This window comes from Carassius auratus, unplaced genomic scaffold (genome assembly GCF_003368295.1).
Source record: "Carassius auratus strain Wakin unplaced genomic scaffold, ASM336829v1 scaf_tig00214864, whole genome shotgun sequence".
In the NCBI taxonomy this organism is placed as follows: domain Eukaryota; kingdom Metazoa; phylum Chordata; class Actinopteri; order Cypriniformes; family Cyprinidae; genus Carassius; species Carassius auratus.
The window spans coordinates 1-14375 of NW_020527835.1; the positions used below are offsets into that span (position 1 = coordinate 1).

The following is a 14375-nucleotide window of genomic DNA, read 5'->3' on the forward strand; positions in this document are numbered from 1 at the left end:
AGAGTTCCGGTGACTCCTGTGTCTGTGTAATGCGGTGGATAGTACGGAATAACAGGCAGATTGGACTGATATAAGAAGCGAGATTGTCTCCATCTGTAGATCTTTACTGATATTATCACAACCACACATGTGATAAATAAGAAAGAAACAGCGGCCAGTGCGAGAACTAAATAAAAGGTCAGATTCTCGTCATAGTGTTTTCCATGCGTAAAGTCTGTGAACTCTGACAGCACTTCAGGAAAGCTGTCAGCCACAGCCACATTAATGGAGACCACAGCTGAGCGAGAGGGCTGTCCGTTATCCTCCACAACAACAGTCAGTTTTTGTTTGACAGCATCTTTATCAGTCACTTGTCGCACAGTTCTTATTTCTCCATTCTGTAAACCCACTTCAAACAGCGCTCTGTCTGTAGCTTTCTGTAGTTTATAGGAGAGCCAGGAATTCTGTCCAGAGTCCACATCAACAGCCACCACTTTAGTGACCAGATATCCAACCTCTGCAGCACGAGGCACAATCTCAGCCACCACAGAAGCACCGGTCTGTACTGGATACAGAACCTGAGGAGCGTTATCATTCTGATCTTGAACAATTATTTCTCACTGTCACGTTACTGCTGAGCGGAGGAGAGCCTCCATCTTGTGCTTTTACCCGGAAGTGGAAATCTTTGAGTTGTTCATAGTCGAAAGAGCGCACAGCTGTAATCAGTCCGCTGTCAGGATGAACTGACACATACGATGAGACAGAGACTCCATTAACAGTGCTGTCTTCTAGAATATAAGAAACACGGGCATTCTGGTTCCAATCAGCATCACCGGCTTTAATTGTAAATATAGAGAGACCAGGTGTGTTATTCTCCAGCACACATGCCTCATAGTGACTTTTCTCAAAGATAGGAGCATTGTCATTCACATCTGATATGTGCACATGGAGAGAGACACTGCTGGAGAGCGCTGGCACTCCCTCATCAGTACATATTACACTGATATTGTACTGAGCTTCTCTCTCTCTGTCCAATTCCTGTTCTGTTTGCAAGCTGAAGAAATTGCTAGATGGAGAAGTAATACAAAGGGAATGTCTTCATTTAAGACGCACTGAACCTGACCATTTACACCTGAATCAAAATCATCAACATTTAGGACTGAAACAACAGTACCAGACTTTGATCCCTCAGATATTGAATGGGAACTAGACACAATATTAATACTAGGCGAGTTGTCATTAATGTCAAGAACATCGACAATGACTTTACATGCATTAGACAGTCCTCCTTGATCTTTTGCCTGGATATTAATTTCATAATGACTCACCTTTTCATAGTCAACCTGACCATTTAAAATTAGTTCACCACTCTTTTCATTGATTAAGAATATTTCAGCCACATTTTTCTCCACTGCGTCAGATATGTAGTACGTCACTACACTGTTGGATCCTTCGTCTGCATCAGACGCGCTCACCACTGTTAATATCGTACCTTTCGGTGCGTTTTCTGATATTGTGGTTTTATATACCTTTTGCATAAAAACAGGAGCATTATCATTAATATCTAACACAGTGATGTGTATCTGAACGGTTCCAGAGAGCACAGGATTACCTCCATCAAACGCTTCTAACAGCAAAGTAAATGAGCTTTGCGTTTCTCTATCAAGTGGCCTTTGTAAAATCATCTCGACGTTTTTACTACCATCTGCCTGACTGTGCAATTCAAGTCTAAATTTATCAGTCGGTTTCAGCGAGTAGCTCTGTAGAGCATTTGTTCCTACATCTGGATCGAGAGCTCTGCCAAGCATAAAACCAGCACCCGCAGCCGCCGATTCGCTGATCTCAAACCTAAATTCATTTCTCTGGAAACTAGGAGCGTTATCATTGATATCCGTGATTTCTATTGTAATCGTGTAGAATTCCATCGGGTTGTCCAAAATCATTTGAAGATGCACCGCACATGGAGTCGTTTTTGCACAAAGAGACTCGCGGTCCATTTTCTCTCTTATAAGCAGGGATCCAGTGTTTCTGTTCAGTTCAATGTATTCCGTACTGTCTCTTGAATAAATTCTCGCTTTTCCTGACTTTAATCGTTGTAAATCCAAGCCCAAATCCTGCGCAATGTTTCCCACCATCGACCCTTTTTCCATTTCTTCAGGAATCGAGTAACTGACTTGTCCTCGCGCTATGTGAACCAGAAGAGTCAAAAACAGCACCGAGCGTATTATCATTGCATCAGGCATTGTCTTAATCGCACCGAAGATCGATTAAGAAAAACAATTTATCAGTATATCCTTTAAGCCAATACAAAGAAAAAAAAAATTGTATTGACTTGAATTATGGATGTACTCGACAACGTTTTTTCTAAATATATGATGTGAATCTGTGCAAGAAAATAATATCTGAGACGGTAGCTTTTCTTTCTCTCTGATATTATGTGATGCTGGGGTGGATCTGTAAAATACACAGTTTCTCCTCCATTTGTCGACGAACAGCGGCCCTCTGAGTGTAAATCATGAATTACAAAGGCAGAATTATATATTTATGCTTAAGGAGAATTTTAGCAGCGGCATGTACTGTTTTCTAGGCCTATTTATCTCGAATTTAAAACAAGTCATCTGAATTCCCGATGATAAAATAAATTAATATGTTGGAACCAGAACGGCAAACGTGAAGAATAAACCTGAAGGCATTTTAGCAAAAATATAATACCTTCCAATCAAAGAACATAATGAAGATGACAGTGCTCTGTTTAATAGTGGGAGAAAACTTCACATGAGGCGGCTGTTCAACAAAAGTGGTGCTGAAAGGCTGTCAAAATGCCTCTTAACATTGTACAAAAATAATTCCGTATTTCCCAGTAATTCAAGTACTTCTTTTATTTACCTGCTTATTTATTTCAAGCAGCCTACAACGAAATATTGCTCTTAACCCAATGCCAATCTTACTGTGACGCACAACTGTCTACCAATAACGCCATCTCGACTACATAGAACTAGAAGAGGAAAAAAAGAAGTGAATCGTCTGAGTCTTACAACACATGAAACCAATTTGCAAGAACAAACTGTGTGACCGTCATGTACACTTAAGAGTTTAATTTCCCTTTTCGAACAAATTTATAATCTTTACAGCCACCAATGCCGAGCTTTATAGTTCTCTGATTAATTGTATGATACGATTCTTAATAACGCGAACCAACACTAATAAGCAACATAGGGAAAACAGTGTGACTTCTGCAAAAGTTCAAGATGCATGTATTAAAATGAAGAAAGAAAGTTATAGCCTGTAGGCTTATTCACAACCTAAAACAAGACGTGAACACGTAATAGTTCAGTTCTTCAAGCCCATTTATTGACTTCAGCAGCCATATTAATTGTCTCTTCCGTAAATTATACGGAAAAAAATAATAATAATGATAATACGTCTAACATGACCTTTCTTACCGATTCTGCAGAGCTGACATCGTCGATGGAACTATTTTTCTTGATCGTGCGCTGCATCGTCTCAGCAAAACTCGGGTCCACTACTAAGATATTCTTCCCACCCAGTGTAGAAAACTTACAGTCACTCTTCCTCGAGTCAGTCGTCATGCACACTTCATAATTATAACCGTGCGGCAGAGTTCCGGTGACTCCTGTGTCTGCGTAATGCGGTGGATAGTACGGAATAACAGGCAGATTGGGCTGATATAAGAAGCGAGATTGTCTCCATCTGTAGACCTTTACTGATATTATCACAACCACACATGTGATAAATAAGAAAGAAACAGCGGCCAGTGCGAGAACTAAATAAAATGTCAGGTTGTCGTCATGCTGTTTTTCATGCGTAAAGTCTGTGAATTCTGACAGCACTTCAGGAAAGCTGTCAGCCACAGCCACATTAATGGAGACCACAGCTGAGCGAGAGGGCTGTCCGTTATCCTCCACAACAACAGTCAGTTTTTGTTTGACAGCATCTTTATCAGTCACTTGTCGCACAGTTCTTATTTCTCCATTCTGTAAACCCACTTCAAACAGCGCTCTGTCTGTAGCTTTCTGTAGTTTATAGGAGAGCCAGGCATTCTGTCCAGAGTCCACATCAACAGCCACCACTTTAGTGACCAGATATCCAACATCTGCAGCACGAGGCACAATCTCGGCCACCACAGAAGCACTGGTCTGTACTGGATACAGAACTTGAGGAGCGTTGTCATTCTGATCTTGAACAATTATTTTCACTGTCACGTTACTGCTGAGTGGAGGAGAGCCTCCATCTTGTGCTTTTACCCGGAAGTGGAAATCTTTGAGTTGTTCATAGTCGAAAGAGCGCACAGCTGTAATCAGTCCGCTGTCAGGATGAATTGACACATACGATGAGACAGAGACTCCATTAACAGTGCTGTCTTCTAGAATATAAGAAACACGGGCATTCTGGTTCCAATCAGCATCACTGGCTTTAATTGTAAATATAGAGAGACCAGGTGTGTTATTCTCCAGCACACATGCCTCATAGTGACTTTTCTCAAAGATAGGAGCATTGTCATTTACATCTGATATTTGCACACGGAGAGAGACACTGCTGGAGAGCGCTGGCACTCCCTCATCAGTACATATTACACTGATATTGTAATCAGCTTCTCTCTCTCTGTCCAATTCCTGTTCTGTTTGCAAACTGAAGAAGCTACTAGACTGAGATGTTATGGCAAAGGGAATATTCTCTATTATGACACACTGAACCTGACCATTTACACCTGAATCAAGATCATCAACATTTAGCATTGCAACAATAGTACCAGTCTTACAGCCTTCAGGTATGGAATGGGAATTAGACAGAATTTGAATACTAGGCGAATTATCATTAATGTCAAGAACATCGATAATGACTTTGCATGTGTTAGATAGTCCTCCTTGATCTTTTGCCTGAATATTAAGTTCATAATGGCTCACCTTTTCATAGTCAATCTGACCGTTTAATATTAGTTCACCAGTTTGCTCTTTAACAAGAAACATGTCGAACACATTTTTCTCCACTGTGTCAGATATGTAGTACGTCACTACACTGTTGGATCCTTCGTCTGCATCAGACGCGCTCACCACTGTTAATATCGTACCTTTCGGTGCGTTTTCTGATATTGTGGTTTTATATACCTTTTGCATAAAAACAGGAGCATTATCATTAATATCTAACACAGTGATGCGTATCTGTACAGTGCCAGAGAGCACAGGATTGCCTCCATCAAACGCTTCTAACAACAAAGTAAATGAGTTTTGCGTTTCTCTATCAAGTGGCCTTTGTAAAATCATCTCGACGTTTTTACTACCATCTGCCTGACTGTGCAATTCAAGCCGGAATTGATCACTCGGTTTCAGCGAGTAGCTCTGTAGAGCATTTGTTCCTACATCTGGATCGAAAGCTCTGCCGAGCATAAAACCAGCACCCGCAGCCGCCGATTCGCTGATCTCAAATCTGATGTCCTTTTTCTGGAAACTGGGAGCGTTGTCATTTATATCCATGATTTCTATTGTAATCGTGTATAATTCCATCGGGTTTTCTAAAATCATTTGAAGATGCACCGCGCACGGAGTTGTTTTTGCACAAAGAGACTCGCGGTCCATTTTCTCTCTGATAAGCAGCAATCCACTGTTTCTGTTCAGCTCGATGTATTCCGTGCTGTCTCTGGTAAATATTCGCGCTTTTCCTGACTTTAATCGTTGTAAATCCAAGCCCAAATCCTGAGCAATATTTCCTACAGTCGATCCTTTTGACATTTCTTCTGGGATGGAGTAACTGACCTGTCCTCGTGCAGTTTGAATCAGAAGAATCAAAAACATCACAGAATGCCGTGCCATTGCATCAGTGCCAGGCATTGTCTCAACTGCACAGACGCTTCAAAAATACAACAATCAGTCCGTATCCTCTAAATACGTGGTATTCCAAATGTAGACATTAAGTCCATACACGACGATGAGCGATGAATAGAAGTGTAGTGTATGAAAATAATGTAATGTGACCGCCGTATTGTCTTTTTCTCCGTGAAACTGTGTGAAACTAGGAAAGGGTCTGTGAAATAAACGGAATCGCCGCTGTGTGTCGATGAACAGCGGCCCTCTGAGTGTAAGTAAGGAAATGCATGCCACTGTTGTACATACAGACACTGTATGTGAAACACTGCAAATAAAACCAATTATTAGTATATGTTAACTATCATATCTGTTTTCCAGGATAATATCGTGATTGACAAAAAAGACTAATAGTCAGGTTTTATGTGAAAATAATCACTCATGGAATAAGTAATTTCGTAGGTGACTATTATATTTATAAGCCCATAACCCTCCTTAGTAGTAGACGTTCATCCAGCTAGGCGCTGTTCAGCACAAGTGGTGCTGAACGGTTTCAATGTGCCATTGTGTTTTTATGATTATTTAATGATAATTGTAATTCTTTCGAATGATTCTCTTTAACAACTGTTAACCTGCATCAAAAATATCACAATGTTGTTTATAATTTTTTCCCCCTATGTTTAAGGCAATGCATAATATTTAGGTATTTGTTCACAACCAAGTCATTCCAAAGAATGAGTACATAGAAAAAGACACACTCTATCCTGGCATACATTTAGGTAGGAATAAGAACACAATTCCATAATTTAACATGAATAAAATGTGTGATCATACACAGTAAAAATAAATAAATAAATAAATAAAAATAAGAAATCTTAAAAAAAAAAAAAAAGATAAATGACTGGTAGCAAAGAAAAAAAAATAAAAAAAAATAAAAATAAAAACCCTTAATATTAATGTTAAATACCTTAATTGAAATAAAGTAAAAAAAAATATATATATATATATATATATATATATATATATATGATATTTTACGGTTTTTGTTTGTCAGCCTAGCTGCCAGTCACAATTTTTTTATATTTATTTATTTTTTAACGGGACTTTTTTTTTTAACAGCGTAGTTAAACTCTGTCTAATCTGATGTTTCAGAAAGTTAAGGCTTTATATGATAAGTACAGTCATTCATACTCGAGTCAGTTGCCATGCACACCAAAACAATTATAAACGAGTTTTCCAGTCCCTCTTCAAATGAACATATAGCTATAACAGCACCCATGGCAACTGTGCAACCTTCTAGTCTACTGTTCGATACAGTCCCAGATTACTGAATCCAGCAGTAAGCAAAAGTCAAAGTCGTGACATTTGCCAAGTATAGTTGCCCATAGTCGGAATTGATGCTCTGCATTTAACCCATCCAAGTGCACACACACAGCAGTGAGAAGTGAACACACCATGAACACACAGCGGGAGCAGTGTGTGCAACACATCAAGTAATAAACACAAAGAAATGTGCTTCCAACATATGGAAACTTTTGGTGAAATATTATAATGAGGGACACCACCACAGTCTTGAGTCAATCTATAGCTTGCTTGGTTGTTTATTTATTCATTTATTTATTTAACTAACTTGTTGCAAATCCATATTAATTTTAACTATAGCTTTTTTTCACATTTTAACTTCTGCTAATATCCCAATTGTATAAAGTTTAGGAATGCATCTTTTATTTATTTGTTTGTTTGTTTGTTATAGTTGCTGTTGTTTTAATATACACCACAGGGGAAAAAAACAAGTATATGCATCTATGCTGAGTATGTTATAAATATAACAAGTATTAGTTAATATTGTATATAAAGCTGAATAATATTAACATTTAGACTTCCAGATAATTTCAGAGTCCTTACAAGTGTTTTTATACATTTGTGTGTTAAATAGTCAACATGATAGGTGCTACGATACCTTATTCATTTAAAAGTAAATAAAGAATAATTGTTTCCAAAACTTTCTTACCGGATCTGTTGACTGGAGATCGTCGATAGAACTATTTTTCTTGATTGTGTGACTCATAGTTTCAGCGAAACTCGGGTCCACCATTAAGACATTCTTCCCACCCAGTGTAGAAAACATGCAGTCACTCTTCCTCGAGTCAGTTGTCATACACACTTCATAATTATACCTGTGCGGCAGAGTTCCAGTGACTCCTGTGTCTGCGTAATGCGGTGGATAGTATGGAATAACAGGCAGTTTAGACTGTAATAAGAAGCGAGATTGCCTCCATCTGTAGACCTTAACTGATATTATGACAACCACGCATGTGATAAATAAGAAAGAAACAGCAGCCAGTGCGAGAACTAAATAAAAGGTCAGATTCTTGTCATAGTGTTTTTCATGCGTAAAGCCTGTGAACTCTGACAGCACTTCAGGAAAGCTGTCAGCCACAGCCACGTTAATGGAGACCACAGCTGAGCGAGACGGCTGTCCGTTATCTTCCACAACAACAGTCAGTTTTTGTTTGAAAGCATCTTTATCAGTCACTTGTCGCACAGTTCTTATTTCTCCATTCTGTAAACCCACTTCAAACAGCGCTTTGTCTGTAGCTTTCTGTAGTTTATAGGAGAGCCAGGCATTCTGTCCAGAGTCCACATCAACAGCCACCACTTTAGTGACCAGATATCCAACATCTGCAGCACGAGGCACAATCTCAGCCACCACAGAAGCACCGGTCTGTACTGGATACAGAACCTGAGGAGCGTTGTCATTCTGATCTTGAACAATTATTTTCACTGTCACGTTACTGCTGAGTGGAGGAGAGCCTCCATCTTGTGCTTTTACCTGAAAGTGGAAATCTTTGAGTTGTTCATAGTCGAAAGAGCGCACAGCTGTAATCAGTCCGCTGTCAGGATGAATTGACACATACGATGAGACAGAGACTCCATTAACAGTGCTGTCTTCTAGAATATAAGAAACACGGGCATTCTGGTTCCAATCAGCATCACTGGCTTTAATTGTAAATATAGAGAGACCAGGTGTGTTATTCTCCAGCACACATGCCTCATAGTTACTTTTCTCAAAGATAGGAGCATTGTCATTCACATCTGATATTTGCACACGGAGAGAGACACTGCTGGAGAGCGCTGGCACTCCCTCATCAGTACATATTACACTGATATTGTACTGAGCTTCTCTCTCTCTATCCAGTTCCTGCTCTGTTTGCAAGCTAAAGAAACTGCTGGAAGACGCAATAGCAAATGGAATATTATCATTAATGTAGCAGTGAACCTGGCCATTCAACCCAGAGTCAAGATCATTTACATTTAGCATTGCAACAACAGTGCTAGGTCTAGACTCCTCTGATATTGAGTTTGACATAGAAACAATGCTTATTGCTGGTTTGTTATCGTTTATATCAGTGAGATCAATTATAACTTTACATGAATCAGACAGTCCTCCTTGGTCACGTGCTTGCATGTTAAGTTGATAACGACTTGCCTTTTCAAAGTCAGCTGAGCCTTTTAAGATTATTTTCCCGCTTCGTCCATCAACCATGAATAAATCATTTACATCTCCAGTGCTTGACATGTAGTAAGTTATAATTGCATTCGAGCCCTCATCAGCATCAGAAGCGCTGACGGACGTGATAACAGTGTTTTTAGGTGTATTTTCAGGAAGAGAGGCTTTGTACACTCTTTGATTGAACACAGGAGGATTGTCATTAATATCTAGCACAGTTACGTTTATTCGCACAGTGCTGGTCAGCTGAGGCTCACCTCCATCTATTGCCGTTAACAACAAGGTCAACTGCTCTTTGTTTTCACGGTCTAGAGCCTTTTGCAGCACCATCTCCATGTTTCTGTCGCCATCCGTTTGACTTTGAAAACTTAATACAAAATGATCTGTCGGTTTCAGTAAATAACTCAATTGACTGTTAGATCCGACATCCAGATCGATCGCATTTTCCAACATGAATCTGGCTCCGACTACAGCAGACTCGCTTATTTCAAATGTAATCTCACCTTTAGGAAAACTCGGATCATTATCATTTATGTCGATGATTTCCACTGTGACATCATACCATTCCATTGGATCTTCCAAAATCAGCTGAAGGTGTAAAGCACATGGAGTCGTTTTAGCACAAAGAGCCTCGCGGTCTATTTTCTCCTCAGTGAGAAGTATGCCCTTCTCTTTATTCAGTCCGACGAATTTGTTATTGTCTCCAGCAAATATGCGCGCCTTCCCTGACTTCAGTCTTTTTAAATCCAAACCCAAGCCTTGGGAAATATTTCCAACGATCGACCCTTTTGGTATTTCTTCTGGAATGGAATAGCTGATCTGCCCTCTCACCGAGTATCGAAACAGGATCATTAAAACCGCTGCAGCGTGCCACATTACAAAGCTGGCCATTTCCCGTCCTTTAGACCCTTAAGATCAGACGGATTTATTACAAAATAAGGATGTTACACGTAAAACCCCAGCCCCGACAAGAAAACTAAAATAAGATCAGGATATATATCTGCAGTACATCCAACAAAGTAATTGTTTCGAGACATCAGGCTTTATTATGCTGTTCTCTGACATCACCGGATTTTGTGGATAGGTCTGACATATGGACTGCGTTGTGTTGTGTTGATCAACAGCGGCCCTACGAGCCTTAACTAAGAATTGCAATAGTTTGTTTCGAACTTATCAGAGCAGGACGCAAATGATCTGTCAAACTAAAAGTTCGGTAAACCTTGCAAAAAATCTTAACTAGGTGCCTCTTATAAATAAAATAAAATAAAATAAAAAATAAAAACATCAATATCTTTTAATTCGCAATGAATTACTAGTATATTATTAGTTAAATAAATTGTAAGTCAATTTGAAAATGCTACAAAAGTGTGTGTGTGTGTGTGTGTGTGTATAAATGTTTTGAAGTATAAACAACGTAAAACAAATAAATAAATAAAGCATTGAAAAGTGAAGTTGGGATTTTACTGAACTACAAAGTAGGTTAAAAAAAAAAAAAAAAAAAAGGAAATTGGCGCTGTCCGGTGAGTGGTGCTGAAATGTTGTTGCAGTATCACAGCATTACCACAAAAGTAGAAATAATAATAATAATAATAATAATAATAATAATAATAATAATAATAATTAGTATTATTATTAGTATTAAAGTATGCCACGAAATACATAATCACAGAACCCAGAGACTACAAGCAATTTTGAAGAAAAATATATAATGTGTCGTCTTACCAATTGTGAAAGACCGTTTTCTTCCGTCATTGCGCGCTGCATCGTCTCAGTGAAACGTGAATCCACCATTAAAACATTCTGTCCACCGAGTGTAGAAAACTTACAGTCACTCTTCCTCGAGTCAGTCGTCATGCACACTTCATAATTATAACCGTGCGCAGAGTTCCGGTGACTCCTGTGTCTGTGTAATGCGGTGGATAGTACGGTATAACAGGCAGATTGGACTGATATAAGAAGCGAGATTGCCTCCATCTGTAGACCTTTACTGATATTATCACAACCACACATGTGATAAATAAAAAAGAAACAGCAGCCAGTGCGAGAACTAAATAAAAGGTCAAGTTATCGTCATACTGTTTTCCATGCGTAAAGTCTGTGAACTCCGACAGCACTTCAGGAAAGCTGTCAGCCACAGCCACGTTAATGGAGACCACAGCTGAGCGAGAGGGCTGTCCGTTATCTTCCACAACAACAGTCAGTTTTTGTTTGACAGCATCTTTATCAGTCACTTGTCGCACAGTTCTTATTTCTCCATTCTGTAATCCCACTTCAAACAGCGCTCTGTCTGTAGCTTTCTGTAGTTTATAGGAGAGCCAGGCATTCTGTCCAGAGTCCACATCAACAGCCACCACTTTAGTGACCAGATATCCAACATCTGCAGCACGAGGCACAATCTCAGCCACCACAGAAGCAGTGGTCTGTACTGGATACAGAACTGAGGAGCGTTGTCATTCTGATCTTGGATTATAATTTCCAAAGTCACATTAGTGCTGAGGGGCGGAGAGCCTCCGTCTTGCGCTTTCACACAAACACGAACATTTTTCATTTGCTCGTAGTCAAAACCGCTCAGCGCGTGAACCACTCCACTGTCAGCATTTACTGATATAAAAGAGGAAACAGGGGATCCTCCCACTGTAGTCTCATCTAGAAGATATGAAATACGAGCGTTCTGGTTCCAGTCATGATCTTGAGCACTCAGAGTAAATATGGACAAACCAGGTTGATTGTTTTCATTAACATATGTAGTGTAAACACTCTTTTGAAACCTGGGAGGATTGTCATTAACATCTGATACTTAAGATTTAAAGTTTTCTGACTAGAAAGCGCAGGAGATCCTGAATCTGCAGCTGTGATAGTGATATTATATTCTGCTACACGTTCACGATCTAAAGCAGCATCAGTGACTAAAGTGTAATAATTCCGCATTGAAGACTGTAGTTTAAATGGAGTATTTATATCAGTTGTACAGACAACGTGACCATTGTCTCCTGCATCTACATCTTTCACGCTGAAAATAGCAATAGTGGTGCCCGTTGGTGCATCCTCACTGACTGGGGTAAAAAATGACATAACACTGATTGTTGGCGCATTGTCATTAACATCATTAAATCAACTATGACTTTGGCAGAATTTCCTAAACCCCCCCGATCTTTGGCCTCGACGCCAAATTCGTATTTCTTTGCTTTTTCATAATCAAGTACACCATTTTAACGTAATAACAACCAGTTTTTTCATCAATTTTAAAAAACATCTTTTTACATTCCCCTTAACATTAGCGAAACTAAATGCAATTAAACTGTTTGTCCCCACTGTCTGCATCACTAGCATTAACTGTAGTAATGTGAGTTCCGTTAGCTGAATTTTCTCTATTGTTGCTCTATAAACAGACTGGTTAAATACTGGCGCGTTGTCATTAGCATCTAGTACATTTACCTCTATTTCATGTTACCAGATCTCTGAGGATTTCCTCCGTCTACCGCCGTTAGAATGAGAGATATTCGTGGATGTTGGCTCTCTGTCTAGAGGCTTCTGAAGCACCATTTCAGCATATTTAACTCCATCGGGGTTTCGAGTTTTGTTTTCAAAATAAAATAATCATTACCTGACATAATATAATTTTGTAGTGCGTTTATACCCACATCAGGATCATCTGCGCTTCCCAGTAAAAAAAGAGCTCCAGGAGCGGCCGATTCACTTATTTCAAGATTAATTTCATCTTTAGGAAATCTTGGCGAGTGATCGTTTACATCCAGTATTTCCACCGTAACCTGATGTAGTTCCATGGAATAATCGAGTATTATTTCAAATGTGAAGCTGCACGGAGTGGTTTCAGCGCAAAGCTGCTCTCGGTCAATTCTCTCCTTTACAACCAAAATCCCTTTGTCTGATTTCAGCTCTACGTACTCAGTGCTGTCGCCAGACCGATACGAGCTCGACCCGAGCGCAGTCTTTGAACATCCAGACCAAGATCATGAGCTATATTCCCATCAGCGACCCTTTCTTCATTTCCTCTGGACGGAGTAACGAATCTGTTGCGTTTATATTTGAGATCGAACAAAGCAGCCCATGATGAAAAACACCCTCCATAAGAAAACACGATCCAATGTGTGCATTTGCCTTTGGTATACAAGCATTGCACTTATTATACTAATTTCCATTTTAAGCATTCCGATTACACAGTGGATGTTGTTCAATAGCAAAAAATAATAATTTTGTTCATCTGCTACTTTTCAGTAACTCTCTTCTTCATCGACGCACTTTGATCTCCGTCGCAATAGTCTGCATCATCAGAGCTTCACCAAGAGCAGCCAGTGACGAATCATGAGTAAGTGTTCCTGTAGACTACATTTGTGTTAACCAACAGCGGCCCATAGAGTTGATAAAGATGAATAGCATTTGCAAATACTCAAAAATAGTTCAGCACTGAAGCGCACTTCTGTGTGTTGACTCAATAAGAATTCAAAGTTGTAAAAAAAAAAAAAAAAACACCCAGACCAAATCATTAAATATGCACAAATAATCATACCAAACTGATGAGAATGCGAATCATATATATATATATATATATATATATATATATATATATATATATATATATATATATATATATATATATATATATATATATATATATTCTGTAAACCCATTTATAATCCCTATTTTTAAGACTTGACTTGTTTCTTGTTTTCCGTCAAAAATTACAATTAAGGTCTTCTAAGCTTACCATAACCTAACTATTTCATTTGAAATCAAATGTATTATATTATATTATATTATATTAACAATATTTTAGATGGTCTCACCATTTCAGACGATTCTGCATCTTCTAGGAGGTTTTTTCCTTCATTGCGCGCTGCATCGTCTCAGCAAAACTCTGGTCCACCATTAAAACATTCTGTCCACCGAGTGTAGAAAACTTACAGTCACTTTTCCTCGAGTCAGTCGTCATGCACACTTCATAATTATAACCGCGCGGCAGAGTTCCGGTGACTCCTGTGTCTGTGTAATGCGGTGGATAGTACGGAATAACAGGCAGATTGGACTGATATAAGAAGCGCGATTGC

General features: G+C 39.1%; 3 protein-coding genes and 1 pseudogene across 3 annotated transcripts; all 4 read right to left on the reverse strand.

Annotated features, from left to right (window-relative positions):
- Positions 1 to 5: 5 nt before the first annotated feature.
- On the reverse strand, positions 6 to 2228 carry LOC113093096 (protocadherin gamma-A11-like; the record flags this gene model as incomplete). Its single annotated transcript, XM_026258943.1, is given in 3 exon segments — positions 6 to 593; positions 595 to 1056; positions 1059 to 2228. Coding segments are annotated over 3 exon segments (2214 nt in total), but the record flags the coding sequence as incomplete, so codon positions are not given.
- A 981-nt stretch (positions 2229 to 3209) lies between these two features.
- LOC113093098 (protocadherin gamma-A11-like) lies at positions 3210 to 6437 on the reverse strand. The gene has a single exon (XM_026258944.1). The coding sequence runs from the start codon at positions 5823 to 5825 to the stop codon at positions 3369 to 3371; it is 2457 nt and encodes an 818-aa protein (XP_026114729.1). The 5' UTR covers positions 5826 to 6437; the 3' UTR covers positions 3210 to 3368.
- A 954-nt stretch (positions 6438 to 7391) lies between these two features.
- On the reverse strand, positions 7392 to 10541 carry LOC113093099 (protocadherin gamma-A11-like). The gene has a single exon (XM_026258945.1). The coding sequence runs from the start codon at positions 10198 to 10200 to the stop codon at positions 7768 to 7770; it is 2433 nt and encodes an 810-aa protein (XP_026114730.1). The 5' UTR covers positions 10201 to 10541; the 3' UTR covers positions 7392 to 7767.
- A 304-nt stretch (positions 10542 to 10845) lies between these two features.
- On the reverse strand, positions 10846 to 13340 carry LOC113093097 (protocadherin gamma-A6-like; annotated as a pseudogene).
- Between the last annotated feature and the right edge of the window lie 1035 nt (positions 13341 to 14375).